Source organism: Neomonachus schauinslandi, chromosome X (genome assembly GCF_002201575.2).
Source record: "Neomonachus schauinslandi chromosome X, ASM220157v2, whole genome shotgun sequence".
NCBI classification, from domain to species: Eukaryota; Metazoa; Chordata; class Mammalia; order Carnivora; family Phocidae; genus Neomonachus; species Neomonachus schauinslandi.
In genome coordinates, this window is record NC_058419.1 from 57,116,149 (window position 1) to 57,133,370 (window position 17,222).

The 17,222-nt window shown below is 34.4% G+C and overlaps 1 protein-coding gene across 2 annotated transcripts in view; it reads left to right on the forward strand.

Annotated features, from left to right (window-relative positions):
* The window catches only part of POF1B (POF1B actin binding protein), a 112,698-nt gene that overhangs the window by 87,452 nt on the left and 8,024 nt on the right, over nt 1-17,222 (forward strand). For both annotated transcript variants that reach the window (XM_021679196.2, XM_021679117.1), the window contains exons 10-15: nt 2,131-2,223; nt 3,051-3,164; nt 3,977-4,129; nt 4,420-4,539; nt 5,608-5,736; nt 6,568-6,650. In XM_021679196.2, the coding sequence (XP_021534871.1) occupies nt 2,131-2,223; nt 3,051-3,164; nt 3,977-4,129; nt 4,420-4,539; nt 5,608-5,736; nt 6,568-6,650 (692 nt within the window). The remainder of the gene's footprint in view (nt 1-2,130; nt 2,224-3,050; nt 3,165-3,976; nt 4,130-4,419; nt 4,540-5,607; nt 5,737-6,567; nt 6,651-17,222) is intronic.

The window sequence follows — 17,222 nt, forward strand, 5'->3', positions numbered from 1 at the left end:
CTTCTTGAATCTATAGTTACATTTTTTGCTAATTTGGGGAAGTTTACAGCCATTATTTCTTCAAATACTTTTTCAGTTTCATCCTCTTTCTTCTTTCCTTCTAGGACTTTTATGACATGTATGTTAGATATGCCTTATACTCTCACAGGTCTCTGAGGCTCTGTTCAATTATTTTCCAATCTATTTTCTCTCTGATGTTCTGATAAAGTACTTTCTTATTGTTCTATTTTCAAGTTTATTGATTCTTCACTCTGTTCTTTCCATTTTGCTTTTTAGTCCATCCATTGAGGTTTTTGTTTTTGTTTTTATTTTAGCTATTGAGCTTTACAATTTTAGAATTTCTATTTAGTTATTCTTTACATATTCTATTTCTTTCCTGAGATTTTCTGTTTTGTTGCTGAGACTTTCTATTAAGTCTGTTTTTTAAATTTTTATTGAAGTATGGTTATGATGGCTGCTTTAAAATCCTTGTCAGACTATTCTAACATTTCTGTTATCTTGATGTTGACATCTGTTAATTGTTTTTCTTATCAAGGTAAGATTTTCCTGGTTCTTAGAATGACTAGAGATTTTTTAGAAATTGAAACCTGGACATTTTGAGTATTATGTTATGACTCTGAATCTTATTCAAATCTTCTGTTTTAGTAGGCCTCCTTTGATACTGAAACAACAGAGGACATGGGGCACTGCCTGTTACTGCCAGCTGGGGGTGAAATTCCAGGTTCCCCACTCAGCCTCTGAGTTGACACCAGTCAGGGAAGGAGCTCCTTGTTCCTCCTGGGCAAGGGTAGAAATTGTGGTTCTGTATGAGGGCCCCACTGATTTCACTCTGGTTTGGATGTAGAGGGGTGCCTTATTACTGTACCCGAGTTGGCCTTCACTGACATTGCAAGGTGAGTGGCCTCATTTCTGTTGGGCAGCGATGAAAGTCTTGACTCTTCATTAAGAAAACTCTGACATCACCCCAGCAGGGAGACGGAGCAGTATATTATTACTGCTGGATAAGGTGAAAGCCTAGGCTCCTTTCATACTCTCAACTGAACCACAGTGCTTGGGGTCTCATTTTTTTCCTGGTGGGGATGAAAATCCCATCTCTCCACCCTGCCTTCTCTAACACCAACCTGGTAAGTGGTGTTGGTGGATCTTTTTAGAGCCTGGTGAGGGAGAAAGTTTAGGTTCCCTCTTGGCCTTTGATGGTTTGGGTAGAAGTATAAAGTTGAAGGTTATTCTCTGTGGTGTTTGGTTGGAATAGAGTGGTTATTATCTAAAAGTTCTCTGCCTTGCTAGGCTGCTCTTTTCATGGTCCTTTGGCTAGAGAGAGCAGGCTTTTCTAAAAACTTCTGTTGTCTGTATCCAGTGGTGTTTCTGGGTTACTGACTTCTCCAACACCAGTCTGTGATACATGAAGCAAAAAGAAAACCCAGGAACTCACTTCTGTGTCACTTTGGTAGTTGCAATGTTCCTAACCAGACTTCCTTCTTCTTTCCACCTTTCTGATTCTTTTCATGTTAGTTTTATACATAGTAATGTCCAGGGCTTTCAGTTATACTTAGAAGGAATAGGAGAAAGTATTTCTACTACATCTTTCCAGAAATGAAGTTGCCTGTTTTTTAAACAATTTTTTAAATAAGTGAGTTTAATCTAGTAAAAGGGATTTTCACCCTCCTCTTTAAAATTTGAGATGTTTCTATACTTCAAGGTTAAACTTAATTAGTATTCTTCTCACTTCAGGAAAAATCCATACATTTTGCAGCATACTTAAAGATGTTCATTTTGTTTTTTGAAGTTTGACTGCCTCATCTTTTCTAATCTTTAAATAAAAAATAAAAGCAAATTTAAGAATTTGCTGATATCGTTCTGTCTTGTGAGAAAGATGATACTTCATCATGGAAAAAAAATAATAGACTCTTGTTCTAATCACATAGCTATGATGTCTTCAGGAATACTGATTGAATTACTTATGCATGTTACTGACAAAACTCCTTGTATCACTATTCTAGTAATGCTATATAAAAAATAAAACTGTTAATAAGTTTGCTTATGAGAACAGAAAAATAAGACTACTATCACTTATATTGTCCATTTGTAAATGCTAGTAAATAAAAACCATCAATCCTTTTCTTTCTCCAGATGAGGGGTATGTCTGATAAATCACTCCGGCTAGTGCTGTCCACATTCAGCAACTTACGGGAGGAGCTTGGACATCTTCAAAATGACTTGACAGTAACACTTATTTTGATTTTTCTTTCCAAAGCCTTCCTAGTTCCTAACAGAAATGAAGTCATTCAGTCCACCTTTCAAAACTTAATACAATGCAACAATACTATGCTTACCCAGACATAGTTATTTTCTTGAAACAATTAATTGAGGTTGAAAGAAGATATAAGAACTCTCCAATGTCAAAATAAAAGAACATTGGGTATGCACTTATTATTTAGTTTACCACTAAGGTAATTTAATTCCTATAGCCAGGAAGTAGCTTGCAAAATTAGAATACTCTAACTCATTGAATGGGAATTTCCCCTTTTTCTGTAATAATAAAGCATACTCTGAATTTTTTTGAATACTTGTAAACTTCCTTCTCCAAGAAGTTAGCCTTTTCTATTTTCCATTTTAGTTAGTGTTTTTGATGTCATTAGCTAACTACATTCAGAATACCTTCCATATAATGAATAACTCCCTGAAAACCGGAGTTTTAGTTTTCTGGGTTCTGATGAACACATTTAGACTCTAATTTGGAAATTCACCACCTGCTGGGGTTAACAAGGAGTCTTTGTAGATTTAGACAAAACATTAAAATAATTTGAAGGTTCTGTTTTATTGAATTTATAATTAGTCAATTCATCAAAAGTTCTCTAAGATTGCAGGTTTTTAAAGTTTCATCCATTTGTATCCTATATTTTGCTTGGCATTTTAGAATTCTGTTTTATCAGGCAACTGCAAATGAATGAAGTGCTTATTTAAGCCTTCCAATGTAAACTAGCCTTGTATTATGTAACTGTTGACAAGTTTCTGTAATTCCGAATCTTAACAAGTAATTTTGCTTCTAGTCACTGGAAAATGACAAGATAAGCCTTGAGAAAGATGTGGAATTCAAAGAAAATCAAATAAAAGAGTATGAAGAACTCTTGGCATCAGTGAGAGCAAATAATCGCCAGCAGCAGGTAAGTTGATATCTTCATTGATGATTAGTGATAGACTACTATCACTTTTTGATAGCTTTTCATATGCAGAATTACTGACACACTGTAGTTATGACATACAATCCAGACAGAATTAAAATATGATGGAACAATTTATTCATATAAGAATTGAGTGGCTTTGATTATTTCCAATGACTGAAAGCTCTCTCATAAAAACAGATAACCTTGTGTAAAGTATACTAATCAACAATTATCTGTGCTGTTGGGTGACAAGAACTGTGTAAATATTGAAAAGCTAAGTTCACTCATTCATTTAATCTACTAAAGTGTTGATAAAAAAGGTTTTGTAGGTCTTAACACACGTTTGTGCAGTGAATAAACAAATTAACTCTAGAAATACTCTCCAGATATCTGAGCAGAGATGATTTCTAAGAAATTGTAATGAGCCTCTAAGGCTGATCCCTTCCTAATCTTCATTCCCATGACAGTCCCAATTTTTTCCTCAGTTTCCACATAAATAATCAGGCATATGGTCATAATGGTGCCTACTGGAAGGCGAAATATTGTTGAAGAGTACCGAGAGTCAGATTGCAAAATTGGAACACTGAAAATTCATCCAGTCTTGATCCCTTCTCACTCAAGATAAGCATATCAGACTAGGGGCAAGAATCTCTTTCATGGCTGATTTAACTTACCATTTAAGGGTAAATATATAAGAAAACTGGGCATGGAAAAAATATTTACTTTATTTCCTTGAATTAATCAACTAAAAGAGCACTCTCCTCCAAAAAGGTAGAATCCCTTTGTCTTACTTACTTGTGTCTTCTTTATAGCAAGGACTTCAAGACTCAACCTCAAAATGCCAAGTATTGGAAGAAAACAATCTCTCTCTTCGACATACACTATCAGACATGGAATTTAGACTCAAAGAACTGGAATACTGCAAGCGTAATTTAGAACAAGAGAATAAAAATCTTAGAATACAGGTATTAAAATTTTGTTTTAAATTTGTTATTGTCTTAGTTATACCATTGTATAGTATATATATGTCCTATTCCTCTTGAGAAAATATATGGACTGCTTTCTGATGATCTTATATGTAGTTATGTCTCATCTCACTGACATTTGAGCTATATAGTGCAATTCCTAAAAATCACTCTTATTATTTCAATGCCTCATTTAATCATGTAGCTTTCATCTAATAATAAGTCTGATAATAAAATATGTATTTCCTTCATAACAATCCAATTACATAAATTTATTTTGCCTTGTGTAGGTTTCTGAGACTTGCACAGGCCCGATGCTGCAGATGAAAATGGATGAGATTGGCAACCATTACATGGAGATGGTAAAAAACTTAAGAATGGAGAAAGATAGAGAGATCTGCAAGCTAAGGGTATGTTGATCCTACAGTGCATAAATACACAGGTCAGCACAAACTTTCTAATAAGATAATGATGGTTTCAAGTTTAAAGCTACAAGGAAAAATCAACTAAAGGCAGTGTCAGGAATATGACATAGAAACTTTTGTTTAAATACATATTACTGTGTAGAGAATATTGCTAAATTGTTTTCTAATTTAGGTTAATCAAAATAAGGGTGATATTTGTGAGAATAAGTATGCATTGCCTTATCTTGTAATTCTAGATCAAATTGACTAACTCTTAATTTACTGATTCCTAAATATAGTTAAATATACTTAAATATTTAATGGAAAAACCAACCATAGATTTTTCTCTCCAAATATCATGGTGGAATTTTTTCCAAAAACCAAAATGAAACAAAATATAATTTTTTCAAAAGCCTACCATTTTTTCTTGCAGATTTCCTTCACTTGTTTCCTTTTCATCCCGACACTACTTATAACATTTTAACTTAACAGCCATGTATGCACAGCTAACATAGTATAGAGGAAAATGGGGAGGATTTGGAGTCAGAATATCTGTCTTGGATTTGCAGCTATGTTGCTTACTAGTTGTGGGACTGTATGTCATGTAACCTCTCTGGTAATCTCATTTACCTATTTTGTAAATAAGGATTTTAATAATACTTATTTCACAGGCCTGCTGTGAGAATTGAGATAAATCATGCAGGAGGAATATTTTGTGAACTGCAAATCACAATATAATATTAGTTATTATTAGTGAGTTTTCTTTAATTAGTATTTGAAGGAATTCTAAAGTACCTATTTTCTTAGCTTTATTTTAATTCTTGTGGTTTAGGGTTGTTACTTAAGTAATGCTTAGCCCTAAATAGTAAAAGATATCTTTAAAAAATGAGAAATGCCTAATTGGCATTTTATTCATATTTTACATTCATTAAACTCTACAAATGTTTACAACTATTGGTACTTCACTCTTCATTTCGTAACTTGCAATATGACTTTATGTCACTGAACCTCTTGGAACTCAATTACCTATTTCATAAATTAGATTTATAATTCTTCTTTCTTTTAAATCACTAGACTCAATTAAATCAGTACCAAAAAGATGTTTCAAGAAGAGAAGGAAGTTGCAGTGACTTCCAGTTCAAGCTTCATGAACTGACAAGCTTGCTGGAAGAGAAGGATTCCCTTATAAACCGTCAGTCAGAGGTAAGAAGGGAAGTGGTAGAGGTAGAGAGGAACTCAGTTAAGTATGATAAATACTTCCCATGAACTAGAGAAGAGCACATTCCCAAAACTCACTTTATTCATGAAGTAGAATGTAACTGACTGTGAAGAAGTGAAAGATTCATATTTTAGGAGATATAATTCAAATGAAAGCAAGAATTGAAACAAAAAATTGTGTTATTGTGCATTTAATATTTTTAATGCTATATCTCGTTAGCAATGATACTCCCAGTAAGACTGTGAGCTTTTTACTCTTTACTATTAGCTGCTTCAGCAAAGGACTGTGTTATATTCCTCTCTGTATCTGTAGCATATGGCCCAGGATCTGTTATAAAATAGCACTGAAAGAAGGAACTACCAAAAATGGTGGCTAATGTTATATCGCTGTTATGAACTAATGGTGCTTGTAGTAATGATCAGTGATAGACCTTCTGTTAGGAACCAATACCTGCTTCCATATTGAAGTTTCAGTACCTTTCAGCTATGACTATACTTTTCAAGCTTCTTAGGACAAAAAATTTCTCATCTTTATCTTGAGAAACATGCCCATTCAATATCATGTTATCTCTTAAATATAGAAATCCTATACCATTTAGTGAATTCCTGAACAGGCATATTATATAACTTATTAGGTACCATAAAGCAATAATATATGGTATTCAACAGGTGGGGTTGTGGGGTTCTAACTCATGTCCAAGCTAAAAGAGAAGGAAAAAAGTAATTGTTCTTAGTAACCTTGTTAAATGATCGAACATACTTCTTACCTCATGTTTCTACTGTTTTCAAATAATTGTATTGTCTTTTATTTGTAAGGAACTCTCAAAGTTGAGGCAAGAAATGTATTCATCTCATAACCAACACTCCAGTGGTGGAAGGACTACTATTACCACTAAAAAGTAATGTATTTTTAAATGAAATTTGAATATGACTTTAGCTATTATTTAATCCAAGTTATAGCATGTTTAATTGATATATATAACCCTAGACAGAGTTTGTTTTCTGCAGGGCAGTAAATCTAATGAAGAATGAATATTTACACAAAGACATAGCTGTTATGGAAAATAAAATTCTGTAGCACATCTTTCCTATATTTACAATGTATCAAATACGATGTAAGTGAAAAACAATTTGTTGTTTAACCAACCATTTGAGTCAAGATTCTTTCAGTTGCACATGCCAGAAACCCAATTTAAACTGGGAATTAGTTAATTCACTTAGTTGGGATTGCTTGGTGTCCAGATGGATTTGTGTGCTCAAAATATGTCTTCAGAAATATGTCCTTCTTTATCTCTTAGCTCTGCTCTTTCCTATGTAGACATCATTCTTAGGCATCTCCCCTTATAATAGCAATCTGACCACAGCTGACATCCCAGCAATTTAGCAAAATGAAATAGAAAGTGACTCTTTGGAAATAGTTTCAGCAAAAGTCTATTTTGGATATTTCATATAAATGAAATAAAAATGTGGTCTTTCATGACTGGATTCTTTCACTTTGCATAATGTTTTCAAGATTCATCCATGTTTGGGCGCCTGGGTGGCTCAGTTGGTTAAGCGACTGCCTTCGGCTCAGGTCATGATCCTGGAGTCCCGGGATCGAGTCCTGCATCGGGCTTTCTGCTCAGCAGGGAGTCTGCTTCTCCCTCTGACCCTCCTGACCCTGCCCCCTCTCATGTGCTCTCTCTCTCAGTCTCTCTCTTTCAAATAAATAAATAAAATCTTTAAAAAAAAAAAAGATTCATCCATGTTTTAGTTTGTGTCAGTACTTCATTGCTTATTGTTACTAAATAATATTACATTTCATGGATATACAACATTTTATGTATACAACTAGGAGTGGGATTGCTGGGTTACATGGTAACTCTGTTTAACTTTTTGAGGAGCTGCTAAACTGTTTTCCAAAGCAGCTACACAATTTGACATTCCCACCAGCAGTGTATTGAGGGTTTCAAATTCTCTCCATCCTCCCCAACATTTGTTACTGGTCATCTCTTAGATTATAGCCATTCTAAGGGTGGGAGGTGGCCTCTTACTGTGGTTTTCATTTGTATTTCTCTAATAATTAATATTTAGTATTTTTTCATGTGCTTATTGGCCATTTATAGATCTTCTTTGGAGAAATGACTGTAAAAATTCTTTGTCCATTTTTAAATTAGATTATTTGCTTTTTTATTGCTAAATTGTAAGAGATATTTATATATTCTGGATAGAAGTCCCTTATCAGATATATGATTTTGCAAATATTTTCTTCCATTCTATGGGTTGTCTTTTTACTATCTTAATAGTATCATTTGCAGCACAAGTTTTTAAATTTGAGGAAGTTCAATTAACCTATTTTTTCTTTTCTTACTTGTGTTTTTGGTATCATATTAAGAATTCATTGTCTAATCCAAGGTCATAAAAATTTGCACCCCTGTATTCTCCTAAGAGTTTTATTTATTTTATTTTATTTTTTAAGATTTTATTTATTTATTTATTTATTTGTCAGAGAGAGAGAGAGAGAGCATAAGCAGGGGAAGCAGCAGGCAGAGCAGGCAGAGGGAGAAGCAGGATGTGGGACTCGATCCCAGGACCCTGGGATCATGACCTGAGCCAAAGGCAGATGCTTAACCAACTGAGCCACCCAGGCGTCCCTCTCCTAAGAGTTTTATAGTTTTACCTATTACATTTAGATCCATGAACCGTTTTGAGTTAATTTTTTCTGTTGTGTGAAGTAGGAGTCCAAGTTCATTCTTGTGCACGGGGCTATCTGGTTGTCCCAGTATCTTTTGTGGAATATGCTATTCTTTCACCCATTGAATTAACTTGGCATCCTTATCGATAATCAAAAGACCATAAATGTAAGGGTAAATTTGTAGATTCTCTGTTTTACTCCATTGATCTATTTGTCTGTCTTCATGCAAGTACCACACTGTCTTAATTATTGTAGCTTTTTAGTTACATTTTGACACCAGGAGTGTGAGTTTTTAAACTTCTTCTTTTCAAGATTGCTTTAGCTATTTTTGGTCCTTTGCTCTTCTATATGTATTTCGGGATAAGCTTGTCAAGGGATTTCATTAAATATGTAAAAAACTTTGGGTATTATTGCCATGCTAACAATATTAAGTCTTTTAATCCTTGAGCATGGGATCCTTTTCCATTTAGATCCTCTTTAATTTCTTTTTTTTTTTTAAAGATTTATTTATTTATATGACAGAGAGAGACAGCGAGAACAGGAACACAAGCAGGGGGAGTGGGAGAGGGAGAAGCAGGCCTCCCGCCGAGCAGGGAGCCCGATGTGGGACTGGATCCCAGGATCCTGGGATCGTGACCTGAGCGGAAGGCAGACGCTTAACGACTGAGCCACCCAGGTGCCCTAGATCCTCTTTAATTTCTAAAAACAGTATTTTGTACTTTCATTGCACAAGGCTTACACTTCTTTTTTGTTAAATTTATTTCTAAGTATTATATTCTTTGATGTTCCTGTAATAGAATTGGTTTTGATGTTACTGTAAATAGACTTGTTTTCTTTTTCTTTGTTTCAAGTTTTTATTTAAATTCTAGTTAGTTAACATATAATGTAATACTAATTTTAGGAGTAGAATTTAGTAATTCATACTTACATATAGCACCCAGTGCTTTTATTTGAGTGTAGTTGACACACAATGTTACATTAGTTTCAGGTGTATAATGCAGTGATTCAACTTCTCTATATGTTATGCTACATTCACCACAAGTGTAGCTCCCACCAGTCACCACGCAACATTATTACAATATCACTGGCTATATTCCTGATGCTGTGCCTTTTATTCCTGTGACTTATTCATTCCATAACTAGAAGCTTATATCTCCCACATCCCTTCACCCATTTTGCCTATCCCCCAGCTGCCTCCTTTCTGACAACCATTGGTTTGTTCTCTGTATTTATAGGTCTGATTCTGCATTTTGTTTATTTTTTGTTGTTCTTGTTTAGGTTCCATATATGAATGAAATCAAATGGTATTTTTCTTTCTTGGTCTGACTTATTTCACTTTGCATAATACCCTCTAGTTCCTTACAGTTGTCGCAAATGGCAAAATCTGATCTTTTTATGGCTGAGTAATATTCCATTATATATCACTTCTTCCTTATCTGTTTCTCTTATTGATGGACACTTACGTTGCTTCCATATCTTGCTAAATAATGTTGCAATAAACATAAGGGTGCACATATCATTTCAAATTAGTATTTTTGTTTTGTTGTGTAAGTACTCACTAGTGGAATTATTGGGTCATATGATATTTCTGTTTTTAATTTTTTATGGAAACTTTATGCTGATTTCCACACTGGCTATACCAATTTACATCCCCATCAACAATACATGAAGGTTCCTTTTTCTCCACATCCTTGTCAACACTTGTTATATCTTGACTTTTGTATTTTAGCATTCTGATAGGTATAAAGTAATATCTTATTGTGGCTTTGATTTGCATTTCCCTGATGATTAATGATGTTGAGCATCTTTTCATGTGCCTATTGGTCATCTATCTGTCTTCTTTGGAAAAAGAAGGTCCTCTGATCCTGTTTTAAGCAAATTGCTGGGTTTTTGGTGTTGAGTTGTATAAGTTCTTTATATATTATGGATATTAACCCCTTATCAGATATATCATTTGCAAATATCTTTTCCCATTCAGTAGGTTGCCTTTTTGTTTTGTTGATGGTTTCCTTTGCTGTGCAAAAGCTTGTTATAGCTTATTTTTGCTTTTCTTTCCCATGCTTTAGGAGACATATCTCGAAAAATTTGCTGTGGCCAATGTCAGAGAAATTACTGCCTGTGTCTTTTTTTAGGATTTTTACAGTTTCAGGTCTCACATTTAGGTTTTTAATCCATTTTGAGCTTATTTTTGTGTATGGTGTAAGAAAGTGGTCTAGTTTCATTCTTTGTGTGTTGCTGTCCAGTTTTCCCAATATGATTTGTGGAAGAGACTATCTTTTCCCTTTATATATTCTTGCCTCCTTTGTAATAGACTAATTGACTATGTAAGTGTAGGTTCCTTTCTGGTCTATTTTTTTTCCATTGACATATGTGTCTGTTTTTGTGCCAGTACCATAATGTATTGATTATGTACTATGTAATGTATCTTGAAATTTGGAAATGTGATACCTACAAATTTTTCTTTCTCAAGATTGTTTTGGCTATTTGGGGTCTTCAGTGGTTCCATAAATATTTTAGGATTATTTGTTCTAGTTCTGTGAAAAATGTTGTTTTTTTAAAGGGATTGCATTATATCTGTAGATTGCTTTGGGTAGCACAAACATTTTAAAAATATTAAGTCTTCCAATCCATAAGCATGGTATATGTTTCCATTTGTTTGTGTTGTCTTCAGTTTCTTTCTTCAGTGTTTTATCGTTTTCAGAGTACAGGTCTTTCACCTCCTTAGTTAAGTTTATTTGTAGGAATTTTGTTCTTTTTGGCACAATGAAAACGGGATTGTTTTCTTAATTTCACTTTCTGCTGCTTCATTATTAGTTTATAGGAATGCAACAGATTTCTGCACTTTGATTTCGTATCCTGTGACTTTACTGAATTCATTTATTACTTCCAATTGTTTTTTATGGAGTCTATAGGGCTTTCTATGTATATTATGTTATCTACAAATAGTGAAAGATTTACTTCTTCCTTACCAGTATGGATGCTTCTTACTTCTTTTTCTTGTCAGCTGTGGCTAAGACTTTCAGTACTATGTTGAATAAAAGTGGTAAAAGTGGACATCCCTGTCTTGTTCCTGATCTTTAAGGAAAAGCTCTCAGTTTTTCACCATTGAGTATGATGTTAGGTGCAGGTTTTTCATATGTGGCCTTTATTATGTTAAGGTATGATTCCTCTGAACACATTTTGTTGAGAGTTTTAATCATGAACAGATGTTGAATTTTGTCAGATGCATTTTCTGCATCTACTGAGATGATTATACAATTTCTATCCTTCCATTGTTGATGTGATGTATCACGTTGATTGATTTGGGAATATTGAACCATCTTTGCATCCCCAGAATAAATCCCAGTTGATCATAGTGAATGATCCCTTAGATGCATTATTGAGTGCGGTTTGCTAATATTTTATTGATGATTTTTGTATTTATGTTCATCACAGATGTTGGCCTGTAGTTTTCCTTTCTGTGGTGTCTTTGGTTTTGGTGTCAGAGCGATGTTGGTCTCATAAAAAGTATTTGGAAGCTTTTCTTCCTCTTTTTTGGGGAATAATTTGAGGGTAATAGGTATTAATACTTCTTTTTCAAATTTAAATTCAATTTAGTTAACATATAATGTATTGTTAGTTTCAAGGGTAGAATTTAGTGATTCATCAATTGCATATAACACCCAGTGCTCATTACATTAAGTGACCTCCTTAATGCCCATCACCCAATTACACCATCCCCCAACCCACCTCCCTTCCAGCAACCCTCAGTTTGTTCCCTATAGTTAAGAGTCTCTTATGGGTTTCCTCTCTCTCTGTTTTTATCTTATTTTATTTTTCCTTCCATTCCCCTATGTTCATCTGTTTTGTTTCTTAAATTCCACAATGAGTTAAATCATATGGTATTTGTCTTTCTTTGACTGACTTATTTCACTTACCATAATACATTCTAGTTCCATCCAAATCATTACATATGGCAAGATTTCATTCTTTTTGATGGTTGAGTGTATAGATAGATAGATAGATAGATAGATAGATAGATAGATAGATATAGATATAGATATAGATATAGATATAGATATATAGATATATAGATATATAGATTTATCTCCATCCCACATCTTTTGATCCATTCATCTGTTGATGGACATCTGGGCTATTTCCATAGTTTGGCTATTGTGGACATTGCTGGTATAAACATTGGGATGTATGTGCCCCTTCAAATCACTGTTTGTATCCTTTGGGTAAATACCTAGGAGTGCAATTGCTGGGTCATAGGGTAGCTCTATTTTTAACTTTTTGAGGAACCTCTGTGCTGTTTTCCAGAGTGGCTGCACCAGTTAGCATTTCCACCAGCATCATGGGAGTGTTTCCTTTTCTCTGCATCCTTGCCAACATCTGTTGTTTCCTGAGTTTTTAATTTTAGCCATTCTGACCAGTGTGAGATGGTATCTCATTGTGATTTTGATTTGTATTTCCCTGATGCTGAGTGATGTTGAGCATTTTTTCATGTGTCAGCCATTTGCATGTCTTCTTTGGAGAAATGTCTGTTCATGTCTTCTGCCCATTTCTTGACTGGATTTTTTGTTTTTTGGGTGTTGAGTTTGATATGTTCTTTATAGATTTTGGATACTAGCTCTTTATCTGATATTTCATTTGTGAATATCTTCTCCCATTCAGTAGGTTGCCTTTTAGTTTTGTTGATTGTTTCCTTTGCTCTGCAAAAGTTTTTACCCTGACAAAGTCCAAATAATTGATTTTTCCTTGGTTGTGCTTGCCTCTGGAGACATGTCTAGCAAGAAGTTGCTGTGGCTGAGGTCAAGGGGGTTGCTGCCTCTGTTGTCCTCTAGGATTGTAAAAGACTCCTGTCTCACATTAAGGTCTCTCAACCATTTTGAGTTTATTTTTCTGTATGGTGTAAGAAAGTGGTCCAGTTTCACTCTTCTGAATGTGGCTGTCCATTTTCCCAACACCATTTGTTGAAGACTGTCTTTTTTTTTCCATTGGATATTCTTTTCTGCTTTGTTGAAGATTAATTGACCATAGACTTGAGGGTCCATTTCTGGGTTCTCTATTCTGTTCCACTAAACCATGTGTCTGTTTTTGTGCCAGTACCATACTGTCTTCATGATTACAGCTTTGAAATACAGCTTGAAGTCTGGAATTGTCATGCCTCCAGCTTTGGTTTTCTTTTTCAACATTTCTTTGGTTATTCAGGTTTTTTTCTGCTTCCATACAAATTTTAGAATTGTTTGTTCCAGCTTTGTGAAAAATGCTGGTGGTATTTTGATAGAGATTGCATTGAATGTGCAGATTGCTTTGGGTAGCATAGACATTTTAACAATATTTGTTTTTCTAATCCATAAACATGGAATATTTTTCCATTTCTGTGTCTTCTTCAATTTCTTTCATAAGTGCTCTATAGTTTTCAGAGTACAGATCTTTACCTTGTTGGGTAGGTTTATTCCTAGGTATCTTATGGTTTGTGGTGTAATTGTAAATGGGATCGATTCCTTGATTTCTCTTTCTTCTGCTTCATTGTTAGTGTATAGAAATGCAACAGACTTCTGTGCTTTAATTTTATATCTTGTGACTTTGCTGAATTCTTTTATCAGTTCTAGAAATTTTGGGGTGGAATCTTTTGGGTTTTCTACATAGAGTAGCATGTCGTCTGCAAAGAGTGAAAGTTTGACTTCTTCTTTGCTGATTTGGATGCCTTTTATTTCTTTTTGTTGTCTGATGGTTGAGGCTAGGACTTCCAGTACTATGTTAAACAACAGTGGTGAGAGTGGACATCCCTGTCCTGTTCCTGACCTTAGGGGAAAAGCTATCGGTTTTTCCCTGTTGAGGATGATATTTACTGTGGGTCTTTCATATATGGCCTTTATGATATTGAGGTATGTTCCCTCTATCCCTACATTGAGGTGTGTTCCCTCTATCCCTACATTATTATAAAGAATGGATGCTGTATGTTGTCAAATGCTTTTTCTATATATATTGAAAGGTCATATGGTTCTTGTCCTTTCTTTATTAATGTGATGTATCACACTGATTGATTTGTGGATGTTGAACCATCCCTGCAGCCCAGGAATAAATCCCACTTGGTTGTGGTAAGTAATCCTTTTAATGTACTATTGGATCCTATTAGCTAGTACCTTGGTGAGAATTTTTGCTTCCAGTTTCATCAGGGATATTGGTCTGTAATTCTCCTTTTTGGTGGGGTTTTTGTCTCTTGGGATGAAGGTAATGCTGGCTTCATGGAATGAGTTTGGAAGTTTTCCTTCCAGTTCTATTTTTTGGAACAGTTTCAGAAGAATAGATATTAATTCTTCTTTAAATCTTAGTACAATTCTCCTGGGAAGCCATCTGGCCCTGGGCTCTTGTTTGTTGGGAGATTTTTGATTACTGCTTCAATTTCTTTGCTGATTATGGGTCTGTTCAGGTTTTCTATTTCTTCCTGTTTCAGTTTTGGTAGTTTATGTTTTTAGGATTTATCGGTTTCTTCCAGACTGCCTAATTTTTTGGCACATGATTTTTCATAATATTCTCTTATAATTAGTTGTATTTCTTTAGTGTTGTTTGTGATCTTTCCTTTTGCATTCATGATTTTATTTATTTGGGTCTTTTCTTTTTGATAAGTCTGTCTAGGGGTTTATTAACTTTGTTAATTCTTTCAAAGTACCAGCTCCTAGTTTCATTGATTTGTTATACTGTTTTTTTGATGTCTATATCATTCATTTCTGCTCTAATTATTATTTTTCTTGTCCTGATGGATTTTGGCTTTATTTGCTGTTCTTTTTCCTGTTCCTTTAGGTGCAAGGTTAGGTGGTGTATTTGAGACTTTTATTGCTTCTTGAGGTAGGCCTGTATTGTTATATACTTCCCTCTGAGGGCCTCCTTTGCTACATACCAAAGGTTTTGAACTGTCATGTTTTCATTTTCATTTGCTCTGATGTATTTTTTAATTCTTCTTTAATTTCCTGTTGACCCATTCATTCTTTAGTAGGATGTTCTTCAACCTCCATGTATTTGTGGTCCTTCCAAACTTTTTCTTGTGGTTGACTTCAAGTTTCATAGCACAGTGGTCTGAAAATATCCATGGTATGCTCTCAGTCTTTTTGTGCCAGTTGAGTCCTGATTTGTGACCCAGTATGTGATCTATTCTGGATAATGTTCCATGTGCACTCAGGAAGAATGTGTATTCTGCTGCTTTATGATGAAATGCTCTGAATATATTTGTTAAGTCCATCTGTTCCAGTGTGTCATTCAAAGCCCTTGTTTCCTTGTTGATCTTCTGCTTAGATCTGTCCATTGCTTTGAGTGGGGTGTTAAAGTCCCCTACTGTTATTGTATTATTATCAATGAGTTTCTTTAGTTTTGTTATTAATTGGTTTATTATTTGACTGCTACCAAGTTAGAGCATAAATATTTACAATTGTTAGATCTTCTTGTTAGATAGGCCCTTTTATTATGATATAGTGACCTTCTTCATCTCTCATTACAGTCTTTGATTTAAAATCTATGGCTACCTCAGCTTTCTTTTGATGTCCATTAGCATGATAAATGGTTCTCCACCCCCTTACTTTCAATCTGGAGGTGTCTTGAGTCTAAAATGAGTCTCTTGTAAGTAACATATTGATGGGTCTTGGTTTTTTATCCATTCTGTAACCCTATGTCTTTTATTGGAGCACTTAGTCCATTTACATTCACAGTCATTATTGAAAGATATGAATTTAGTACTATTGTATTACCTATAAAGTTGCTGTTTCTGTAAATTGTCTCTCTTCCTTTAGTGTTTGTTACTCTTGGTCTCTCTTTCTGCTGAAAGGGTTCCCTTTAATATTTCTTGCAGGGCTGGTTTAGTGTTCATGAATTCCTTTCATTTTTGTCTTGGAAACTCTTTATCTCTCCTTCTATTCTGAATGATAGCCTTGTTGGATAAAGTATTCTTGGCTGCATATTTTTCCAATTTAGGATGTTGAGTATATCATGCCAATCTTTTCTGGCCTGCCAGGTCTCTGTGGACAGATCTGCTGCCAGCCTTATGTGTCTACCCTTATAGGTTAAGGACCTATTTTCCCCAACTGCTTTCTGAATTTTCTCTTTATCTTCGCAATTTGCAAGTTTCACTGTAATATGTCATGATGTTGACCTATTTTTGTTGATTTTGAGGGGAGTTCTGTGCCTCTTGGAGTTGAAAGCCTGTTTCCTTACCCACGTTAAGGAAGTTCTCAGGTATAATTTGTTCAAATCAACCTGCTGACCCTTTTTCCCACTTTTCTACTGAGACTCCTTTAATATTGATATTATTTCACTTTATGGAATTACTGAGTTTCCTAAGTCTATGTTCATGATCTAATAATTTTCTTTCCCTCTTCTTTTCAGCTTCATTATATTCCATAATTTTATCTTCCATATCACTGATTTTTATGGCCTCCACTTGGGACTGCATCTTGGTTATAGCTTTTTTAATTTCAGCTTTACTAGATTTTAGTTCTTTTATCTCTACAATAAGGGATTCTCTAGTGTCTTCTATGCTTTTCTCAAGCCCAGCTAGTATCTGTATAATTGTTTTAAATTCTAACCCAAACATCTTACTTATATCTGTACTCATTAAATAACTGGCTGTGAGTAATACCTTTTGTTCTATCTTTTGGGGTGATTTTCTCCATATTGTCATTTTGTCCAGAAAAGAAAAGAAGAAAGAAAAAGAAAACAACAACAAAACAAACAAACAAAACTAGCTCCTGGGTGTGTTTTAGTCTGCTTGTTAAAAGAAACTTGGTCCGAAAATAAGAAAAAAAAAAAAAAAAAAAAA